Source organism: Watersipora subatra, chromosome 5 (assembly GCF_963576615.1).
Source record: "Watersipora subatra chromosome 5, tzWatSuba1.1, whole genome shotgun sequence".
NCBI lineage: Eukaryota > Metazoa > Bryozoa > Gymnolaemata > Cheilostomatida > Watersiporidae > Watersipora > Watersipora subatra.
Genome location: NC_088712.1, coordinates 26,226,733 through 26,251,304, shown reverse-complemented (window position 1 = coordinate 26,251,304; position 24,572 = coordinate 26,226,733). Strand labels below are relative to the sequence as shown.

Here is a 24,572-nt window from a genome sequence, read left to right as displayed (position 1 = left end):
ATGTCAGAGTTTAGAGTTTCAACTTGCCCTGCCAGAAGACAGCCTATAAAGGAGTAAACATTGTAAATAACCAGAGGCAACTACTAGAGCAGCAATTACTGTAGCTCACAGCAAACGACAGCTTAAATCTTTACTACATCATCTTTACTAGGTAAATCAGACACACGGATTTCTCTTTTGTACTCAAAATAAAGATTGGTCCATTAACTTTCAAAGCCATCAAGGCTTTTTACAGCGTTTTAATATGTCTGGTTAGTTTGATTGTTTGTCTGTTCATTACATGTTAATTGATTGCTTGTTAGTTGTTTGCTTGTTAGTTGTTTGCTTGTTAGTTGTTTGCTTGTTAGTTGTTTGCTTGTTAGTTGTCTGCTTGTTAGCTATTTGTTTGTTAGTAGTTTGCTTGTTAGTTATTTGCTTGATAGTTGTTTGCTTGTTAGTTGTTTGCTTGTTAGTTGTTTGCTTGTTAGTTATTTGCTTGTTACTTGTTTGCTTGTTAGTGGTTTGTTTGTTGTTCGCTTCTTGCTTGTTAGTTGTTTGCTTGTTAGTTGTCTGCTTGTTAGTTATTTGCTTGTAAGTTGTTTGTTTGTTAGTTGTTTGCTTGTTTGCTTGTTAGTTGTTTGCTTGTTAGTTGTCTGCTTGTTAGCTATTTGTTTGTTAGTAGTTTGCTTGTTAGTTATTTGCTTGATAGTTGTTTGGTGGATGTCCTCTGATTGATGCTCTCAATGAATTCTTCTGTCCTTTGCTTAGCTCTACACGAGTACGGGTACCACCGGTAGTTGCCGGCAGCATCGCAATAGTTTTGCGCTGTTCAAATTTCGCAAAAGTCTGCTGGCAAAACCTTCCTGAAATGCGATGTACGGGTGAAGGTCACCATTATAGAAACGACATGGCTAGCGAACATTTTATTTGATTACGCGATTATGTTTAGCAATGCATCTTTTATGTGAACATACGCCTCCGAGCCTAACGTCGCAAAAGTTTGCTGCGCAAGTTACCGCCGGAGTATCGCAATCGATATAGGAACCAGGCTTAAGCCTGGTGATAATCTTGCACAGCAAAAAACTTGTGACGCTGAACTCGGCGGTTTCTCTCTACTTAAAACTGCTTTGCTAATAATGCAGTTTTATTAGCAATGCAATTATTTTTTCATTAAAATCTTTAGCATTACTTTTAAAACATTCATGCGACATGCCATTTTACAATGATCCTCACTTGTACAGTACATTTTGGGAAAGTTCGTTTTGCAACTTGTCGCAATAGTTGCAAGTTGAACTCTTGCGCTGACCGCCGAAATAGCCTGCTCAAAGTCTTACATTGCCCCATTGATAGCCATACAGTGCTGTCGAATGTGCTTGCAGCATATATGGGAACCAGTCTGGAGGGCTAGCATGTCCTGGTTCTACCTATCAGCCCAGTTGTAGTGGTATGGTAGGCAATAGCATTCGGCGAAGCAATGTATTCATTATTGGATAATGTATTTTTGGATTGTTGAATTTTCAAGTGTGATACAACATTAAAAGAGAAAGATATAACATCTTTGATTAAGAAACTCTTAAATAATTCCTAAAACTTGCATATACACAGTGTATTTGATTACAACCGAGAACATTCTCATATAAATATCCATACTAAAGAATAAAATAGGTTGTACGACCAGGGAGACGAATCCTAGTATTCCAGTGCGATTATCCTAATTGTCTTGAAATTATTATATTAGTACTTGTATGGCCCTGGCAATAACTTAACTCGATCCATTGTTTATCTATTGAAACTATGTTTCTGAATTTCTTTGTAAGAATAGGTGAAACTAAAGGGGCAATGACAACAATAGTTCATGGCGAAGCTCTCTTTCCCATCTCAAGCCTAATTAGAACCATGACAATGCATGCAACCAGTCCTATTGTCGATCTGGCAGATTGCCAGCATAGGCTCCTTTCAAGGGTCATTATATAGAGCTCTTTTTTATGAAAACAGCAACAAGGCTTAGCAAGGCTACAGTCAACACCTGGCAACCTAATACATTGATTTATTATTCATATATAAAATACTTCTAAAGCAAAATTTAAGGAAGGCCTAAGAACAAAACTAACATTATAGGTTAATTATAGTTTTTATTTTTTACTCTTGGTCTTTTCTTCCACTTTGTATATCCTCGAGGTGCGCGATGGCGGCTCAGTGGAGAAAGCTGAATCTCTACGAATGTTGGCTGCGCTGCCAGGGAGCGAGACGGGGGCAGAAGTGGATGGCTCAGAAGCATATGGACGAGCGTAAGACTATGAAGACTTGGCCTTTGAGTCAGCTCTGTTGCGCCTCGCATTTTCATATGGCTATGTAGTGTGTTAAGTCTCAAATAGAGACTCAGCTGCTAGTCATTTGTAATAATGTCTCTCCACATGTCTTTACATAACGACCTTTATTCTCGTGACATTGACTGTAGTCTCCGGTATTAATAGTTCATCTTGTAGAAGATGACCTCCTTGCTGTTAAATTTAGGAAGGAATAGGGTGGAACCAGACACCTCTAAGGAGAACACACTACCTCCAGCTTTATCATCATGTGCCATCTGAGAGACTATACTCCCTACAATATATAATAATAAATACACAGTCAGACTTCCACAAATAAATATTAGCTCTACATGGACACTGCTGTCAGGCAGCTCTTCTTGATAGAAACATAAAATAAACATGGAAGCACCGCCAAAGCTGATACAAAATTTTATGGAAAACTTCTAAGCTGTAGATGCTTGGCTCTCTCATAACCAAATAATAACCACTGCACCACGGAATGACACTAGGGCAGGGCAGCAGGTCCTCCCCTAGAATGGTACGAGCATCTCTATATTTATCTCAGGTGTGATAAGAGCTGGGAATGCTATTTTATAACACACAGAACACTCACAAGTGCACTCAGAAGTACTTGATTATGAAGAACAGAGTACAGGATTTCTACAGGACAATAAAATTCATCACTGCTATCTTACATAATGATAAGGTACTGATACACACTTTCTTGTTGTTAAAGGTTGACTTGCAACAAAATTCACATTACAGTTATTTGGTATCAAAAGATTCGCCATGTCTTACACTATTGTGTTGTAAGTGCCAAATATGTGGGAATGTGATTACAAGCTCTTAAAAGCTCAAAAACGAACAGAAAATCGCAGCCACACGAGACCGCCCTAGTTTGGATTCGTTTTCCAAAACGGCTAAAATGTGACGTATGTGTGCTAAAACGGCTAAAATGTGTGCGAGATAGTTTATGTTTACACTTTCATGCATCCTTATTCGTCGAACTATTTTCACAAATATACTTCACGCTTGCGATAAAAACCATGTCTATTGTTCTTACGCGTCTATCTTATCGGCATCGTAATGCTGCAACTTTGAGCACTGATATCTCAAAACATAGCATAAAAATATGTTTAATTTTTTAAGCTTAGCTTGAACGATTGCATATCATTCTCTGATAAAAATGATGAGCTTTTTGGTCCGCTATGATGGTTGAAAAATGCTGTAGAAATTTTTCGCGCCATATGGCGGGAATTGTAAGTCACATGATCAGATAATGTTAGTTTCAGTTCAAGTTTGATCTATCGCAAATGGCAAACACGCTATCTCATATTAAACTTGTTTATTTCAATTCGTCATAATGTCTAACGCGCCACATAGTGTTTGTGCAGCTGCCAAACTGAGAAGCACCTTTTTTTGGCCAAGAGCTGAGAAAAGACTAGACCTTCACCGGGCGTGGAGCAACTGGGTGAAGCTGGATGTGACAAACTTTATTTATTCGTCTGCTTACTCTTACCTTTGTTTTCGCCAGTTCAAAGACGACATGTTTTCTAACCTGTTTGCATACTCCACATATCACCAAAGCACGTGAGTAATTTATTTTATGAACTACTTGTATTAGTAGTTGTAACTCGGGTTATTATCTAGTATTCTCCTAATAGTACTGTATTAATCTATATTTAATATAACAATATTAATGTCATTTAATTGTAATATTATATTATTAGTATTTTATCTTTTTAATTACGTGTATCATTCTTATTATAATAACAAAACTAATTCATACTGCATATCTATCTGTAAAACGTAATATATTAATATATAATTGATAAAATAATGTTGTTTCACGATTAATTTCGCCAAATTTCTTAACCCCACTCACTTATAGATATGTTATATAAAATAGTTATTGTCATTTTCTGGTATCATCGTTAATAGCATATTAATATTATTAGTTGATTATTATTAGATGAAGAGTTTGTGCCAACCACTGAAGACTGGGAAGAGTTTGAGCGCTATGTTGGCCAGCGTCAAACGCTCTCCAATTACATGTAAGATAGAGCTGAACTAAACCAAACTTGACAAAATATAAAAAATATCCATAGAGTTATTACTCACATTTTATGTTTACAATATCATGGATTCTGATAGGGTTTTGTAAAATCTGTGTCATGATTGCATGGCTATATATTTATTCTTTTTCTGATCAAGCAAATATGATATAATAACAGGAAATGATGTTGTACAAATCTTATTGCAAGTCAACTATTGTGTTGTGATTTCAGAACCGAATCCTCCTTCAAAGAGGAGAAAATAATATTAAGTGTGACAGCACTCCAGCCACTATTTCACTGTCACACCTGCGCCCTCCCCTGCTCATTCACGATGGTGCGAGAAGGCGGATGGGTAGAGTTCAAGGTTACATGTGCCTCCTGTCACCGATCGTACACTTGGGAAACAACTGCCAGGGTGAACAGAGCTCACGTCATCAACCCCCTGCTGGCAGCTGCATCACTCTTTTCTGGCGGATGCCTTACACAGAACCTCCGTTTTCTGTCGCTCCTGAACATCGCAATACCAAGCCACAGCGTTTGCCTCTACCAACAAAGAGAATACTTACATGGTGTGAGTGTTAATATTTACTCATAAACTTGAAAAATGTGAGTAAAAGCTTGGCACACTAATTGAATAACAACATTTAGAAACAATTTTTTTTTGAAATGAAAATATGTCATCCTTCAAGCAAAATATATTATAATTCAAAATTCTGATTCATCATAATATAGCACAAAAAGGGGGAAGAGGATTCTACATTCTTAGACTAATGATAATGATACAAATTAATCTTGTATAATGAAGTTTTACAATATTTTACAGTGTATTGCTGAGCAGTACACCCTGCATAACGAGGGATTGATGGCAGCAATCGATTGGGAGCTTGATTTGGCAGGTGACGGTAGATGCGATAGTCCGGGGCATTGCGCACTATACAGAGCCTACACTATGATGGATCAGAGCTGCGGTTTAATAGTCAGCAGCCATCTTGTCAAGGTAAAACTTTGACAGTTTTTACTTCACAGCCTGACAAAAACCCAAATTTTTTAGTAGTTATCAATACATAAACATGAAGTTGCTCATCTAGCTAAATAGTTCATTCAAATAATGTGAAAGTAATTGTTGGTCGTAACTTTCTTTACATTGCAGTCAACAGAGACCACCAGCTCTAACACCATGGAGCTGGAAGGCTTCAAGCGATGCCAGTCCGATCTAATTTCCCACGGCCTGAGAGTGAGGTCCATTACAACGGATGTTGTTACAAAGGTTGTGTGCATACTGCAAGCTTGTGTTTTGGCTTATGCCGCAAATTTGTCGCCGTGAGCGACGGCCTCTACCTGCATGCTTGGTGTCTAAGATTCGGGCTCTTTTCCCACCAACGAATGATGAAGAAGAGTTTGCAGACTTGCAAACAAGATTTGCGGCATAAACCAAAACAAGATTGCGGTATGCACACAACCTTTTCCGAGCATTTGGCGATGGCTCTCCAAATGGGAATAGATTATCTACCAAAACAACTATTGAAAAACAATAATTGCTGATCATCAAAATAATCTCGATCTTTATATAATAAAATCATAAAACTAATACACTCTCTACTGTAGTAAGTGTACAAGCCAAATATACCAGTTCTCGTTGTGTTCCACGAGTTCAGAATATGTGTGTTCAACTGATGCATTAAATGTGTAACACAAGAATTGTAGACAATGCTTGACACATTAGCATAACCTTGGTGTCGTTGGCATTAAATGAATATCCAACTCACTATGATATCGCAGGTAATTATTCCACCTCAACTCAAGGGGTGCAGACGCCACAAATTCGTTTACACCAGGATGCATACGCAGGCATTCATGCTCCCCTCGGTGAAGGAGACAATGCGCAAACTCAGCATAATGGCAGCACAAACATTCAGGAAGAGATGGCATGTCTTGACAACGCTCGCAGGCACAGCACTCTGTAGCCGGTGGTATTAGCTCCTAAAGAAATGAACAGATATGTCTATGCAACCATAGCTAATACATCAGGTCGATGTTATCCAACAGTATGTCAGTGCAGCACTAGATTTAAATATTAAAATTGTTAATGTTGTCATTCGAGAAAAATCTGTAATTATTTTTTCGCAATATTGAAGCGATAATTATCATCATTAAAATCATATATAATAATATTCGTTCTATCACTCTCAAGCTAAAACTATTACTACTAGCTAGCTTGGCACATAAGAGCTGGCTAGTGGCGGTGCTTACTTGCTGGGAGGTTTTATTCTGTTGAGGATTTTCTTCAGATAGAGCGTCATGCTCGAAACGCCAGGGTCTTAACTCTTCAGAATTTGACATTTTTTATGATCGCAACTCAGACATGAATAGTCGAACGGAATGGCCAAGCCGAAACTGTAAAGTAGCGAGCATCTATATTTGATACGGGGTCTTAGGTAAAACCCGAAGTGATTATCATAAACTATTGCTACGATAAGTTTGATATTGAGCTTTTTATTGGCCTTTCAATTCACGCGAGAACATCACGTGACAAGACAATAACCATACAGCGCGGATGCGTCATCGAAATCAAGAGATTCCAATCTACGGCGGCTTTTTGTTTTTGAGCTTTTAAGAGCTTTTAATCACATTTCCACATATTTGGCACCTACCACACAACAGAGTAAAACATGGCGAATCTTTTGATACCAAATAACTGTAATGTGAATTTTGTTGCAAGTCAACCTTTAATATAACTCACTGCTTTAGTAGTTTTCATCATATTTTTCATTAAAAATTATGACAAATTCTGTAAAATTTCAGTTTTGTGTTATGAGCCAATCAATAATTTTTTAAAACAGTTTCACTCAAATTTGCCTACAATGAGAACTCAGACTACCTTTTGCGAGAGCTCAGTCTACCAACCAATTTTGCTAGTCATATTTCAACTATGCAAATAATTGGCATGCTTCCTTATAACCATGTACACAATTTAACTATAATGTATTCCTGCATAATAGCAACACATACAATAATAACCCTGCATCATGCTAATAACTAACCTGTAGTAGAATTAATGTTGTATATAGATTTGTTGTTGCGTGCAGCCAGTAGAACATATTCACCATAGCTGACTAGCCCTCTAGGGTACTTCACTCCAGTGAGAGTCCATAGGACTTCATGGGTGGCCGTGTCTATTTTAAATACTGTGGAATGTCTGTAGGATGATAAGATGAGAGATGAGTTATCAGGGGCGCACATGGTGACACGGCTGCTATCAGTGAGAGGAGGACAGGGAATATGATGTAGAACCTGACCATCTAGAGAATAGGTAGTGATCCTGCTGTTGGGTGGGTCAGCGATAAGAACCTTGTCTTTAATGATCACCAGCATGTCAGACCAGGAGCGATGATACGGATGCTTCCAGCTGGTGATGAGTTCCCCTTCCATGCTGTAGACACTGACTGTACGAGGACTAGTACCAGACAGAGTGTAGAGCCTGTCCTTGTAGCAAGTGAGAGACTCTACTGGACCGGGGGTGCAGATGAACTTGTTGGTGATGTTATTATCAATGTCTACTCTGCTGACTGTCTTATCCAATAGTCCAATATATGTGTTACCCTTATAGTGGCAGATGGAGAGGGGGCCGGATGGCAGTTGTATGCTGGACAGTCTGGTGAGGGACTTGGGGAGTTGAACAGGTGGAGCTTTTTGTTCTTCAACGATAATATCACGGGATGAGATAACTTCTAACTCAATATCTCTTCTCTCACCTGTAGAATATAGAGTGTACATGTGAATAGCAACAGTTATTAAATATTTTACACAGAAATATTGCACTTGAAAGAAAATATATTAGCTCATAGAATTCATGATTCCAGTTTTATCACCATTTTTACATTCCTCTGTAGGTAATATTAAAGTCATTTTTATTAAGATTACATTTTTTCTGAGCGATCCAAGAGCATTGAAAAACAATTATTTTATACCATAAAACACTCAGAGTTCAGTCAATATGACAGCGCTGCCATACAATGATGTACAACTATAAACTAATAATTAGTTATATAATACTAATATCAACTGCTATCAGCAGTGTCCAATATTAAGCATTGTTATAATTATTACTTGGAAGCATGCCAACCTAGCTATTTTTACCCAGCTATTTCTCACCTAAACACCAGACTGTTAACTATTGATATGGCTAAAGGTGCTCTATCATTCCATGTAACAATGATAATTATTATGTGAATGTGTTGATGGCAGCTCATACAGTGGGACCTGGTTAGGCAACATAGAGTATAAAATACACTGAGACTGCCCATTATTGACAATACAATAACATAGCTTAGTTAACTCCTGTGTACGCTATATTTTAAACAGTGGATCTGAGGCTAACTGATCATTTTTAGCAACAGACTAACTTTTCTATCAATTTGTAACCAAAACACCGGGTTATTAATTATTAATATGGTTTATGACTGAAGAATCTATAAATATCAGACTTAAAGGAGTGGTTCATTATACCCAGAAATTGACCCTATTTCACAGAGGTTATTTTGCAGACCCTTATAAAACAGGAATTTACCTCAATATTGAAAATAGGGTTTTGTTAAGGAAGAGCTATAATTTCAACACTTCAGAACATTTAAACTGATTCCTAAACTCTCACAATTACTATACGTATAAATACATGTACGTGTCCCTCATTGTACATGCAGTACACTTATATAGTAAAATGCATATACTGGGATCAATAAAGGCCAGTTCACACTAAATCAGCGTATGACATAGTAAAGGCATCATAGACTGATGCCTTTACTAAGGATATGTCAGAAACAATTGCAGCTGTCAAAGTTGCCCCATATTTTGCTAAACATCTATGACAGCCTGCAACATGTGCAACAATCACTGTTCACTATGCATTAACAGTGATTGACTGTCACGGATTGTGTAGTCTACAGTATAGTTACTGTATGACTAGTATTTCATCACTTCAGCCACTACATTGTGTAATATGAACATTATGTCAGGGAATATTCATGTTGATGTACATACTGAAGTTCTAGAGAAAATGTGAATAATGTTACAACAAATAATCACCATGTAGTCTGGGATTAACACAGACATTCTGTGATACAGTGTGAACCAACCTTTAGAAATCAATGAGAGCTAAACAGTAAAGTGTGGCTGGGTACAGAATTGACCAGGCCAAGTCAATGACTAATACTGTTCTACCAATCAGTGTTAACATCGCAATGTCACAGAAATTTATCACAGCTGTCTTACATGTTGGTTAGGCACATATAAAAACTTTCTTGTTAGTATTATAAAGCCTGGTTCCCATATCGATTGCGAGACACCTGCAGTGTTATATCCAATGCTACACTCGCAACTTTAACCTTTTGAACCCTGGCTGTTCTTGTCAATGCATGTCAGTAACCATGGGAAAATTTTTCCACCCATCAAGAGTTTTTCAACTTTTATTAAGTATATTCAAATGTACTCATAATACAATGGTATTTGGTAAAATACTAGTAAAAAAAAGTCGAGCGACCCACAGTAAATTTCATCATACAGAAAAAATGGTACTTCACCATTATTTGGGCTAAAAATATAAAAGTTAACACGGGTTTTGAAAAAATTAAAAACTCTAAATTAAAGCAAGGCATCATACTTTGCCTTCTTAATGGCATGTGCTACAAAATGTGCTCGCTGATTTGGTACTTGTTTACTGTACTGCAATTTACTGCACGCGTACCACATTTCACTCAAAGGTGAGCACACTCATTGGCCGATTGTCTTTTAGTCAGCCAAAGCATGAGTGTAATGAGGGACACACAGAGTACATTTGTCAAACGACTATTGTGGCTGGGTTAAACTAAAATTATTTTGTGAAAATGATGGGTGTGGCTTATATATGCTTTAATCCTGTAACTCAAAAATAACCTCCAGAGTTCCGTATGAGGCTTATGCAAGATGGCAGCATTTTCACTAGGATTTACAGCGCCAAAATAAGATTTACTTCAATGATTTATAGCCGGAAAACACTATCGCTCAAATCGACGATTAGCGATGCAATAGACTGCAACGATGGACTGCTATGATGTCATTCTGTGATGAGCGGCGTACGCAATCGTTGTTGGTAACTCGTTGCTGGTAACGATGCGATGGACTTTCAACGTGTTGAACTTTGACACCGATGACAGCAACTATTAGCATATTGATCAGCATCAGATACAATCTCAACAGTTATGAAGATTTGTGTCAATTAATAATTGTAAGCATGGCGAAGAACTACGCTCGTAATGAATTGCGTAATCAGATAATTAAAGATAACATAAGGACTTGCAATATCACTGATACAACTTTGTAATTTCTAATTGGCTGTTGGTTAGCGATCACATACAGCTCATCGCTCAAAGTGTGTACACCTTATTGTTGGTGATGACGTACAAACAGCTAATCGTTGTAGTCCATCGCACAGCTAAACATTGATTTGAGCGATAGTGTATACGGGAATTTACACACGAATCTACCAAATAAATTATTCTGAATGAGGTTTAATAGAGACCAATTTATATCAATGATTTTTGTATATATTTACTCAAGAAAATAGGTTTGTACATATATGAAAAGCTGTTTGTGTCAATGAAACCCTTTTGCCTTCATCAATCGAAAGTCAATCATAAATGCAACCAGCAGGTATTGGAAATTAATAAGGTAGAATGGAGATGGTAAAATTTACTATTTCATCCAAATACAGACACACAAGTTCTTCATCTACTGATTTTAACCAATATGACCGTTTAGAAACGACACATACACAAGGCATCACCAACACATTGCAAATGCATTAACAATGTAAGCAATTCATTTTAATGGCATATGAGTAGCTGGTCTTCACATGATACCATCACTGAATGTAACTTAATAACAGCTAATCTCTGAATTACCCAGAGTGTTTAACAAAAAGCTTGGGTAAAGGAACGGCTGTATCACCCCATCTTATCCCTTCAATGTACTAGTAGCCATGCTACAAAAACATCACCTTCAGCACTGCCTACACTGAATAATATTTTTCTGATACTGTTTGTCAACAATTTATGTGGAATCAATATTAGCAAATAATACCTAAGCTACTTATACATACTGTACTTGTACTACTGTACAGTGGACCCCCCAACATACGCATTCAATTAGTTCTAGTGGCAAATTATAGACGAATACTGATACTTTCTGATAAAACTTATTAAACATTCATGTAAGTTCATCTTTAAGGGAAAAAAAGGCTAATAATTGCTTGTATTACTTTGATATTCGATTGAATGAAATGGCAAGTTATTTGGATACTATTCACCAAAAGTCTTTTTGATGAAAAACATATCAATTTTTTAGTGATAAGAAAATGTCTTATATAAAGGTGGTAATAGCAAAAGGAAATCACAACCTTCTGAAATAAAGCTGCCTTCAATCAAATATCTAACCTTACAATCATTTAGATTCCAGCATACCCTAAAGTGCTGACTCCATATGTCATCTGCTAACTAAATTTCTGTCAACCTTATTAGGAGACATGCAGTGTATCCAACCCTTTATGAAGGTAGAAAACATATTCATTTATAGTTATTCATACCCGTCTGCTTTAACTGTAGCTGATCTGTGAGTTTGAGTTTTGGTAAATCTTCTTTAGAAATTCTGTCCAACTCTGCCTTCATCTCTTTGAATCCTCTCACAATTGCAGCCTAAACATAGAGTGACATTAATAGAAAAACTCATGTAAAATGACAAATAAACTCCATGTGTTGTGTTAATAACTAATGATATGGTCATCGTATACAGTAATATCTCTAAATACGAGTGCCCCATCATATGAGAACATGGAGATGCGGTCAGCGCTTCAAACAGGTTTCTTCTCGGCGATACGAGTAATTTTTGAGATGCAAGAAAACAATATACAGACGGTTCCCAACCTACGAACGAGTTACGTTCTGAACGATTGTTCGTAAGGTGAATTTGTTTGTAAGTTGCTTCAGTGCTATATTTTGTATTATAATTTATGTTTAAGGCCTATATAAGTATATTGAAGGTTTATATAAGTATGTGCAAGACTTGTATAAGTAACCTGTATGGGTTTGTACTGAAAAAAACATTTAATAAAATGGAGATAATACTTTGGTGGACGCCGGGCCATGACACTGCATTTCTTATTTATTGTATGTCTTGTCCTTTTTATTATATCATTGTTTAATCGTTATGCTATCACTTATCGTTGTTGTCTTATTTTTTGATTGTGTTGTCTGTTTATTATATCGTTGTTTCACTCGTTATGCTATTGTTATATCTGATATACCGTCATAACGCTATCACTTATCGTCACTTATATTGTTGTCATACCAACAACTTGCGGTCCTATTTATTCACCTTGTTAGCCGGTGTTCTTACCGTTTGCCGGAACGGTTGATATTATTGTATATAAAGGAATGCGCTCATTTAGTTGAGCAGAGCAGATGGCCGTACGCTCCTCGGCTAGTGAAATTTCCTTCGCTAATTAAAAGCTGAATGATACTACACGCACTCTCTTCTCTTTATTTATTAGTATAGAACGTGCCAAGTAAAGGTCGGCAAATCCCTTTATAATACGTCCAGTAAAAATTAAAAAGGTCTTTGTGCACTGCAGATACGTTCACACATCTATGCACTGCAACGAACTGGGCAGAGAAAGGTGGATGCTGGGTGGTGCTTCCGAGTAGTGCCTACACGCAGACCTGTTCGTATGCACCGTTGTTCGTAACTCGAATGTTCGTAAGTAGGGAATCGTCTGTATTTTTCAAAGCCACCGTATGCCCAAATATGCAAGAGACTGCTTTTAAGAACAACATCCTGGAGGCTTCTTCTCGAATCATTTTCAAAAGAACAATTTGAGAGGTTCGCTAATGGCTATTTGAAGTTTATTGAATGCGTGAAGTTTATTTGTAAAAATATTTCGACAAATGAGGATGCATGAAAATGTAAACAAAAGCACATGGTGTTCAAATGTATCCCATTCGAACAGTTTTGGAGAGGGATTCCAACCTAAGGCGTTTTCGCGATGGCTGCGATTACCTGTTGGCTTTTTAGCTTTAAAGAGCTTAGGACGAAAATATATACCTTACACAAACACTAGTACACAAAGGTACACCAAGATATACACACTACACAAACACTATTACACATTGGTATACCAAAATATATACACTACATAAGCATTAGTGCATACAGGTACAAAAAATATATACACTACATAAGCATTAGTACACACAGGTATACCAAAATATATACACTACACAAACAATAGTTCACACAAATATGCCAAAGTACACAGACTACACAAGCACTAGTACACCCATATATACTAAACTATATACACTACACAAACATTAGTACACACAAGTATACCAAAACATACATACTACACAAGCACTAGTACACATTGGTATACCAAAATATACATACTACACAAGCACTGGTACACATTGGTATAGCAAAATATATACACAACAAAAACACTAATACACACATGTATACAAAATACATGTACTACACAAGTACTACTACATCCAAATATACCAAAATATATACAGTACACAATCACTAGTACACCCAAGTATACCAACATGTATACACTACACAGACACTAGCTACTACAGGTTTACCAAAATACATATACAGTATATGATATACTACACAAGCACTAGTACACAAAGGTATACTAAAACATACACACTACACAAGAGCGAGTACACACAGTTATACCAAAATACATACATTACTCAAGCAGCAGTACATACAGGCATACAAAATATATACCGTAAGTCCTTATGCTCAAGCCGCGCGGCTTGTCGATGGGCGCGGCTTCTGGTTCAAAGTCATAGGCCGCGGCTAAAGCCAAGTGTTTAAAACTTATGCAAGTCTTAGGGCAGCTTCTCGATAAATGCGCTCTCTGCTCAGTCCCGCGCTATAACCATAGAGTGACAGCCATGATACACTTTTATGTACGGGATTTTGGCCAGCTACTCGTTTATTTTCGAGGTCATGTTTATGGAATACTTTAGACTAACGAAGAATTTATTGCTAATGTTTAAATCAACACAGTCGTAGGTCATTAAAACCGTTGCTTTCCTGACCGTTTCTTTCCTGACCGCATCTTTCCATAAACGTGGAGCCTCTAACAGTGCAATAAAACTCTAGCTGAGACATGGCAAGTAAGATCTTGATGCAAGGGTTTAAGAATTTTAATTCGAACTTGGAAGTAAAAGAAAATTTTTTCACGAGTACTGATGTAGCCTGTTTTCTTATTCAAGAGAATGGGGGTATAGCGAAACTCTTCTCAACACGCTCCTGAAGGGGGTCAAGGACAACGAAACCTCAGTCATTAGCGGGCATACGCGGCTTGTTGGAGAATTATTTTTTCTTTCGTGAGTCATCTGGTTTTGAGCACAAGCCGCGCGGCTTGAGCATGAGGACTTATGGTATACATTGCACAAACACTAGTACACTTAGGTATGCCAAAATATATGGACTACAAAAGTACCTGTGCAGACAGGTAAACTAAATTATATACACTGTACAAACAGTACCACGCACATGTATAACAAAATATATGCCCTACACAAGCACCGATACACACAGGTATCCCAAAACATATTCACTACCCGAGCACTAGTACACACAGATATAGCAAAACATACACACTACACACTACACAAGCAGCAGTACATGTAAGTCTACCATAATATATACACTGCACAAATAATAATGCCTACAGGTATACCAAAAGGTATACAGTATACAAGCACTAGTACAGATGTGTACACTAAACCATATACACTTTACAAACACTACTACAGTTTCAGAAAATATTTTTGTTACACAAGCACAAATTGGTATACCAAAATACATATACAAAACAAGCACTGGTACATATAGTATTACTAAAATACAGTCAAACATGGATAACTCGAACTTCAAGGGACCGAGCAAAAGTGTTTGAATTATCAGAGCATTCAAGTTATCAGAGCACTGTCACAAGTCCATATATTTACTTATTTATTAGTAGATACATGTACCTATACAGACTATAATATAAATCAAAAGCACAAATGGCTTGTTTCAAATTAAATGCTTCTAATGTAAAGTTTAAAACGTTTTTATGAAAAAGTATAGAGATTTTTCTATCACTTGAGATTGGTTTGTTGTTTGAGGTGATGTTATTGGCAGGACATTTTTCAAATTGACATTGGCAAAACTTGATCGTTGTTGAAATGCTCAAAAGAAAAGATATTTTTTTCTTTTGGGGTTTTACCCACGATCAATTTTGCCGTTTTTTCTTGAAGTTTATGCTAAGATTACCTTACTTTACCTAAGATTCGTTAAGAGCAACACTCCGAGGCAGTTCAATTAGAAGTCTTACGAGGTTTTACGGTACATTCTATATCACTCACGCTTTTTTAATAGATACTTATTGAATGTACACACGTATTCTGTGTTTAGGTCAAACGATGAATAGTTTTTTGTAGCTCAGACAACGTATACGTTTAATTACAACAATTTTTAAGACGTTTTAAACATTCAATATTCCGACGTTGATTCAACACGGAATCAACGTCGGAGAACTATTCATCACGGGCTAGCCGAGTCACGCACTCAAGGATTTTCGCCACGCACATACAAAACAAAAACAACATGTGATTTTTGTTTAGTATGTGCGTGGCGAAAATCCTTGCGCGCGTGACCCGGCTAGCCCGTGCTATTCATCGTATAGCAGTATAAATCAAATTTCACCAAACCTTTAGAAAAGTCGTTGACAAAAATATTTAGCCGATGGTGGTAATAACGACGCTTATGAATTACGAAAAGATAAAGTTTACCTCTATGGCTTTGAATAAAGTGATTTTCTAAAGCGATAACAACCGTTTCGGTAGCCGTTGGGCAAAAAAACAGTTCGAATTAACAGTGTTGAGTTCGAGTTATCTATAGCAATTTATCATTTCGTGGGAACGGACCAAAGGAAATGTTCGAATTAACCATGTGTTCGAGCTATCCGTGGACGAGTTATCCATGTTTGACTGTATATACATTGTGCAAGCACTGGTACGCACTGGTATACCAAAACATATACATAACACAAACACTAGTACACACATGTATACCAAAAATGATATATGGCAAACATGTAATAGTAGAACACAGGTGTACCCTGTACACCTGGAGTACACCAGTACACCAGGAGTACACGAGCACTAGTTCACATTGGTATACAAGAAAATACCCAACACTGCATTGATACATAAAGTTATACAAAAACATAAACGCTACCCAAGCACTAGTACAGTCAGGTATACCAAATTACATATACAAGACCAGCACTAGTACACACGAGTGTACCAAAATATATATACTACACAAGCACAAGTAGAAACAGGTATTCAAAAATATATACACTACACAAACGCTAGTACACACAGGTAATACAATAATATATACACTACAGATGGACTAGTACACACGAGTACATAGATATATACACCACAAGAGCACTGTTAAGAACAGTTTTAGTAGAATATATACACTACGCAAGCACTGGTACACACAGGTATACCAAAATATATACACAACACTAACCCTAGTACAGACAGATTTATCAAACTATATACACTACACCAGCAGTAGTACACACATGTATACCAGAACATATATACTACACAAGTCCTAGTACACACTAGTATATTAAAGTATATACACTACACTCGCGCTAGTACAAACGAACACTAAAACACAAAGGTGTACATAGAGTACGAAAGCACTAGTTAGGACAGGCATATAAAAATATATATACTACACATGCACTAGTACACACGGGTATACCAAAACACACATAATACACAAGCGCTAATCTAAACCGGTAAACAAACATGTATACACTGCACAAGTACTAATGCCTACAGGTATACCAAAAGGTATACAGTATACAAGCACTAGCACAGATGTGTACCCTACAATATATACACTTTACGAAACCCTACTACAAACAGTTTCACAAAAATATTTCCGTTACGTAAGCAAAAGTACAAACTGGTATACCAAAAGACATATACAAAACAAACCCTGGTACATAGAGAATTACTAAAATATATACACTGTGCAAACAATGGTACACACTGGTGTATCTCGAAATATACACTAAACAAGCATACACAGGGATACCAAAACATATACACTACACAAACACTGGTACACACAAGTATACCAAAACAAATATATATGAAAAACAAGTAATGGTACATCACAGGTGTACCAAAATATAGAGTACACAAGAACTAGTCCAAACCGGTATTCAAGAAAATACCCAACACACAAGCACTAGTACACAAAGGTATACCAAAACATAAACACTGTGCAAGTAGTAGTAAACACTGGCATACCTAAGTATATACACTACAAAAGCGCTAATACACACAGATATTCCAGAATATATATACTACACAAGTATAGTACATACAAGTATTCCAAAATATACACAGTGCACAAGCGCTAGTACACACAGTTATACCAAAATGTATCCACACCACAAGCCCTAGTGCACACCGGTAAACCAGAATATACACACTACACCAGCATTTGTACACATACAGGCATACCCATATATCTACAATACCATCATGTCCACAAAATCCTGAACATTATTGAACTTCTGAGTAGCAATCCTGGCCAATAGCTTACCGGAGGATGGCTCTTAGTCCCAGTTTCTAGCAACTCCTTATTGGTCCTCAGGCTATTCCACTGCTTGAGCAGGACATCTTCTATGAAGTCAGCAATTTTAGTCTGTGACTGCCGTCGTTTTTCCAGCACATGTTTCTCTAGTGTGTCATATTTAAGTTTAATCTCATTTAGCTGTAACAGGAAATAGTAGAGGAAATAGAAATCTTAGAAAAGCTATTGTAAGCTATAAGGGAGTTGTAGTCTCTTTCTCTCGCTAAAACTACTGCTTCAATGTCATAGCAACTACTTGGATAAAAAGTTAGGAAACACATTAGTTGGAGTAAGTTGATGTGGCCTCTTTCTATATTACCTCAAATTGTAGCCTCTTTCTCATATCACAGGAAATGTCACTATGTCACAGCAACTAGTTAGGTATAACAAAAGAAAGAAGGCAGCCAGGTTATTTCAACATGAACAATAATTACAAACCTGACTATCTCTAGTCTCGTGGATAAGTAGAAGCATGGCTTGTGTTTCATCATCAAAGTCTGCCTGTACTTTAGACACTTCCTTGAAGAGTTTCTCATATTCTTCATCCTTAGTCGTACTCTCTTCTGTTATTAGCGTGTTCAGCAGGGAGGAAGCCAGATCTTCCAATGCCTGGAAATCATGTGGTCCACCTGTACAAGATTACCTTGGTTGTTAGAATGGAAGAAATTCATGAACCAATAATAGCAAGCGATCAGTAGAAAAATGTTTACAAAAAATACTAATAATAACTTAATTACATCAATAACAATTTTTGCGTTGTTTCTGTTTGTATCCAATTCTGTTCTCCAACTTGAAAGCTTTTCAGCTTTTTCAGTGAAATTTTAAAAGCAACACCATAGAAAGAATAGAAAGAATTAGTATCTTCATCAGGCTGATAGGCGTTGTTTGTCAAATGCAGTCTTGGTACGTCCATTTATGTGAAAAAACTCTTTACACTTTACTAGTTTATCAGTGCAGAAGAAGGGTTGAGATTAGAAGACATTGTGGAAATTATTGGGCAGCCAAAAGAAAATGTTTGTTCTATCGAAAGTAACAATCAGAATGCAGCTAGCCATGCAAATGATGCAATTAATTGTTTCAAAAAATGCTCATTTCTATTCCTACAGGTATTATAAGTATGGCTAGTATATGTCACTTGTTCTTGAATATGTTTGTAGCATGTGATAGACTTTCACTATGTTTCCATGGTGCGCAGTACTGCAAAGCAGCCCCCCTCCGAAGTCGAGGGGATTGTACGTTTCCATGCTGCGCAGTGGTTTTCAGAATTTCAGCAAATTAGCCAGAGAAGAGAAATTGTATAAATCGAATCGCCTGATGGAGAAATAGAATCGATCACGGATACCGGACGTCATAAACGGTCTTTTTAAGATTCTGTCGTCATTATACTTTTATTTACAATACACAGTCACAAGGTTTTACAAACTTTAACACACTTTACAAAGTAATATATTTTTAATAAGTATTTTTAAGTAATATATTATTTATACGTTAATTTAGGACTTGCCACCTATTTTTCGAAATGTGTTGGCATCGATAACAAAGTCCAGGAAAGTAATCACCTCATCATCCTCGTGAATGCAGACCATAATTAAATTTAAGTGAAAGAAGATCGGAAGAATAAAAATAACAAGATTAGCGGGACAACCTTTGTACTAGTTTATGGCCTTCGAAGAATCCGTATCCACGGCATGAGAGCTATGCGCAGCCACTGCGCAGTCGCTGTTTCTTTGCTTCGAATTTGCACTGGCTTCGCACTGATCAGTGCGCAGTGATTTCAGTGCGAAGACGCCGTTTCCATGATTCGGAGATAGCGCAACTCCGAAGCACTGCGCATCATGGAAACATAGTGTTTATATATATAATTTATGAACTTGCAGATTTATAACATATTATGTGATAGTATCCTTATGTTTATCTTAACTCGGCTTACAATCGGTCGACACTCATAACTCTTTTTCTACTGCACATTAGAAGCTAGTTTTCATTGTAAACTGTAGCAAACATATCAATGAATGCAATGATCTTTTATGTAACACTGTTAATTACAGTTGATAAACAAGAAATGTGTTCGAGTTAAAAAAGAAACACATTGAAAGCTTCAGTGCATTACACCTCAAAGCACAGGCTATCAAATCGTTGCAGGTTAATTGTAACAGTAGATATCAACTTGCAATGAGATTCCTCAGATTCCCAATGCATATTTATTTAGAGATTATGACAATTTAGAAGTAAGTTAGCAAATTTTATTGCATCCAAAAGGGTAAACATCACTCCGGTTGAAGGAGAGTGCAAACTATAGACAAGATTTGCTTCACCCATAGAAGGGTTTCAACAATCACAATTCAGACGGGCTGGTTAAAAAATAAAAGGCCAGCCTCTATTTGACCGCCAGCCTCTATTTGACCACCAGCCTCTATTTTACCACCACTATAGGGAAAGGGTTGAAAAATAAAGCGCCATGGCCTTCAGATGGCCATTTTATGGTACAAAGATATTCTCAAAAAATGAATCAAGTAATTTGATATTGTTCAGAGGCAGAAGAAAATCTAAACAACTTTGTTTTTAATAGCTTTGTCTTTATAGGAATAATTTAAACTCTATAATATTATGTACAATATGTAAAAATGGCTACACTAAATACAATCAGACTGAGTAGAAGGGTGACATAAACTGAAGGAAAAGTAGAAGTAACTACTAAATGTTAGTACTAGTGTCAGACACCAGCACCATCTACTTTCCTTTGTAAGGGACGTCAGTTCTAGATTCAAACTAGACAGACCAACTGGACAAGGGCTGACTGGAGAAAATATGATCAGTCAGCTCAACTTGAACCAGAGGGGCGCAGCTAAGAATATGTAAGGTCCAACGGCAATTACTACTTAGCATTTACCACCTGCATCAGCCCCGTTTGTGAATTTTCCTTTTAATTATTTCAATGTTTCCCCTGTCTACTTCAGTTCTTAAATGTCAATCTGCTATCCACAATGAGTACAGTTTTTACTCAATAAACTTACCTGTCTCGCATTTGGTTGAATCTGCTACACATTTCATACAGCTGATGGTATGGCAGACCTTACATCCCAACACTAATGGCTGATTCTCGTGCTTTGTACAGATATCTGGCAGATGCTGGCTCTCTTTTGACAAATACTGGGTCATGGATATTGTGTGATGACCATCCAGGGCATTGTCGTGGTGCTAAAAAGCAAAACATAATTACAGTATTATTATGAAACAAACCTAGTTACAGCAAAATCTCTGTGCCAGTGGTGTATCTGGCAGTACAAAAATTTAAATATGATGACTGGATTTTCTTATAAAGTTTTATAAGATATTCTACACCTGGAAGGGGTGAAGTTGGAAATCCCATGAGGTAATAAACAAGTTGATTAGGATTGGTGTAAAGTATATAACAGCACGCATGTTGCTGCATCCTTAGAAGCCATAGTGCTAATATTACCATCAAAACTCTTGCAGCAATCTTGTACAGCAAAACATTGCAGAGCAAGGATGGGCAGTTTGCGTTGATAAAATGTAGCATTATAAGTAAAAGCATGTTCAAACTGCTACAGAGAGTGAAGATCATATAGAATATGATTGTTCTTAACATAAGTAGATAACCTTGACCATTCACAGTACTGACTGCATATTATACTTGCAGTTACATGGAATAATGTGACATGTTCTGACTAGTGAATCATTTGCTCTTCTACTAATCAGGAGAATCTCAGACAACATGAGTCACTGTGATTTACAAGGAGGACAAGGAACTAAGAAAATGTGAGATTCATACTAAACCTCAATGTTTACACTTAGTGTAAACCATAGATATATATACCACATATATATAGTATATATATCTATGGTGTAAACAGTTTGGCCTGAGTGTGACGGTTCCAGTAATAAATGATAAGCATTATCACCTTATGGATTCAACGATATAACTAAGCGTAAACTGCATAGAATGAGTTCCAAAGTTCAAGTGCTGAAAGATCAGCCCTGATAAGCCTCACTCCTTATTACATTAAGGCTACTAATTTGGTAAGTGAATATCTAAAGAGAGAAACATTGCAGCTAGTTGATACAAGTAAACAACTTGACTATTATATTTAAATCTAATGAATAACATAGACAAACAACAGTAACTATGTTGTCATGTTAAATAAACCTGCACATGACAGTTGAACTCTAAAGCTATGAATGACAGTAGCAACACCCAAATCAACTATATATCTGACATACCTCCAGGTGCTCTTTACAGAATTTCCGAGAGCAATCTGTGCAGTAAGATGTGGCTTGGCGTTTGTGTTGTCCTCTTTTGGTACAAGTGTCGCAGAGCCTTGCGGCATCAACATCATAGTCGGCCAATGATTCGGGTGACATTTTATACACCTTCCTAAAAATCATAGTTTATACATGACAAAATGCAATAACATGTACGCATAAATATTATTTAATCATTAAATTACGTGTTATTACATATAAATCTCAATGTTTGTCCATCTGTTATTCCATCTGTCCAGCTCTAGCGATATAGTTTGAATAATAAGATATCAGCTTCAAACTGGATTTGAACTCACAACCAACAGTTCTGCAGAAATACATTTATCCAATATACTACACCGTCCAACTGGATGCACCGTAGAAGATTATGTGGTACACAACACGGCAGCTAGCGTTAAGCGTAAAGCCATACCAGAAAAAAAAATCCCTGAAGTCATATCAGCAGAAAGATACATGACCACAAATGAAGGAAAAGGTGTAAACTCATAGAGCCAACCAAACCGATGCAATCAGTATAGATATGTAGTAGCCACTGAAGTTGGTATGAATTACCCAGAAATAAAAACCGTTTACAGAAGTAACACATTACACAGAAATAAACAAACACTTTCACTTAAAAGTTAGAATCGTAAATCTTGATATTGAATATGTGGATTGAAAGTAAGTTTTCTATACAAAAACCTTTCTACTACCCGTGCCACGCCGGCCAACTATCTAGTATCTCCATATAAGGTAAGTGCTGACGTCAATATGCTAATGTAATAAAATAATACAGAGCAGCTCATTTCTCTTCAATTTAGATTAATTATATGATGAAATATTGTCTCTTATCGAGAGTTTTTTTGGTCATTGTCCATCTATCTGTTAACTTATTCTGTCAGAAAGCACTTTTTATAATTATATAAGCACAATTATTGTTAGATTTTGTTGTTAGAAGTGTTAAACTAAGAAACAGAATTGAAGGAATTTGAACCCTGTATTGACCAGAATTGTAGTCGTGTTATTAAATGTGAGTAAAGAACGTTGTGAGAGCCTGCATATTTAAAGCAATTATTATCATAATACTAAAAAATACTGACATACATAATACACTTCCTCAAGTTTAACAATTCAGCTTTGCTTTATAATCCCTGTATTATTACCGATGAATATGTTAGTCACTTTAAATGAATCTCAAATGAAACTGATTTCAGACCACAGTTGTGATGGAACTATGAAGATTGTCAACTATGAAGGTGTATGATCGCGTATAATTAATGTTCTCATCACTTGTTATTAAAATATCTGAGAAAAAGTTTCAATAAAAATAGCCTGCTAAAACAGTAGCAGGGCCCAAGGGATGAATGATTCGTACCACCTTATTCCCAAACATATTAAATATTTACAATGAAAGCATCAAAATACTGTTAAATATGACTTACCCGCAGCTTTGAAGGCCGCACCAGCAAATCTTGTTCTTTTCATAGTGTGATGTGAGACACGGCATACAGTGAATGTGGCCACACGGAAGCTGTTTTGGATCCACTATCTTCTCATTCCTCACTCCACAGAATTCGCACTCGATATCATCTGGTGTAGAAGCCATTGCTTCAATGAAACAACAAAAATATGTGATATGAATAAAGTTTAAAGTTTTTTGTGAACTTACATAGTTACAAGCTAACTGTTACAATATAAGGTGACAACAGTATGAATGCTGTAGACTAGCCAATGCTTAAACGCAAGTACACATTTATCGTCGCCCGCATTACGGTTCATCATAAAAAGCCTATCATCTCATTTAATCTTAACTCAAATAAAACTATTACTTGTAAAATAAGCAGTGTCCTATTATGACTTGTCATTCTGCAGTTAAAAGGTTGATGATTGGTTCACTACATGATAAGACCAAGTCAATGACTCAAAAAATCCCATATCTTCAAATGTGCCAACTAAGCAATGTATCTAAAATGAGGTTGATTTAAAACTTCAACGTTTCTGTTTATCCTCTCCAACGTAGTACTGTAATATACACCTACATCATAGGAAGAGTTCTATTAGCAAAGCAAAGTTTTACTGTGAAAGACAACTGTCCTTAGCATAAGTTTATGGCATCCCTTAGCTGACTAGTAGTCATGCTAATTACATGGTTTATACTTGACATTCTTACTGTTTGAATTGAGGAAAAGTCTGT

At 36.6% G+C, this 24,572-nt stretch overlaps 1 protein-coding gene across 1 annotated transcript in view; it reads right to left on the bottom strand.

Annotated features, from left to right (window-relative positions):
• Window positions 1-2,209: 2,209 nt before the first annotated feature.
• LOC137396317 (uncharacterized) overlaps window positions 2,210-24,572 on the bottom strand; it is a 196,011-nt gene continuing 173,648 nt past the window's right edge. Inside the window, exon 2 of the mRNA XM_068082539.1 lies at window positions 2,210-2,580. Coding sequence (XP_067938640.1) covers window positions 2,447-2,580 — 134 coding nt within the window. The 3' untranslated portion in view covers window positions 2,210-2,446. The remainder of the gene's footprint in view (window positions 2,581-24,572) is intronic.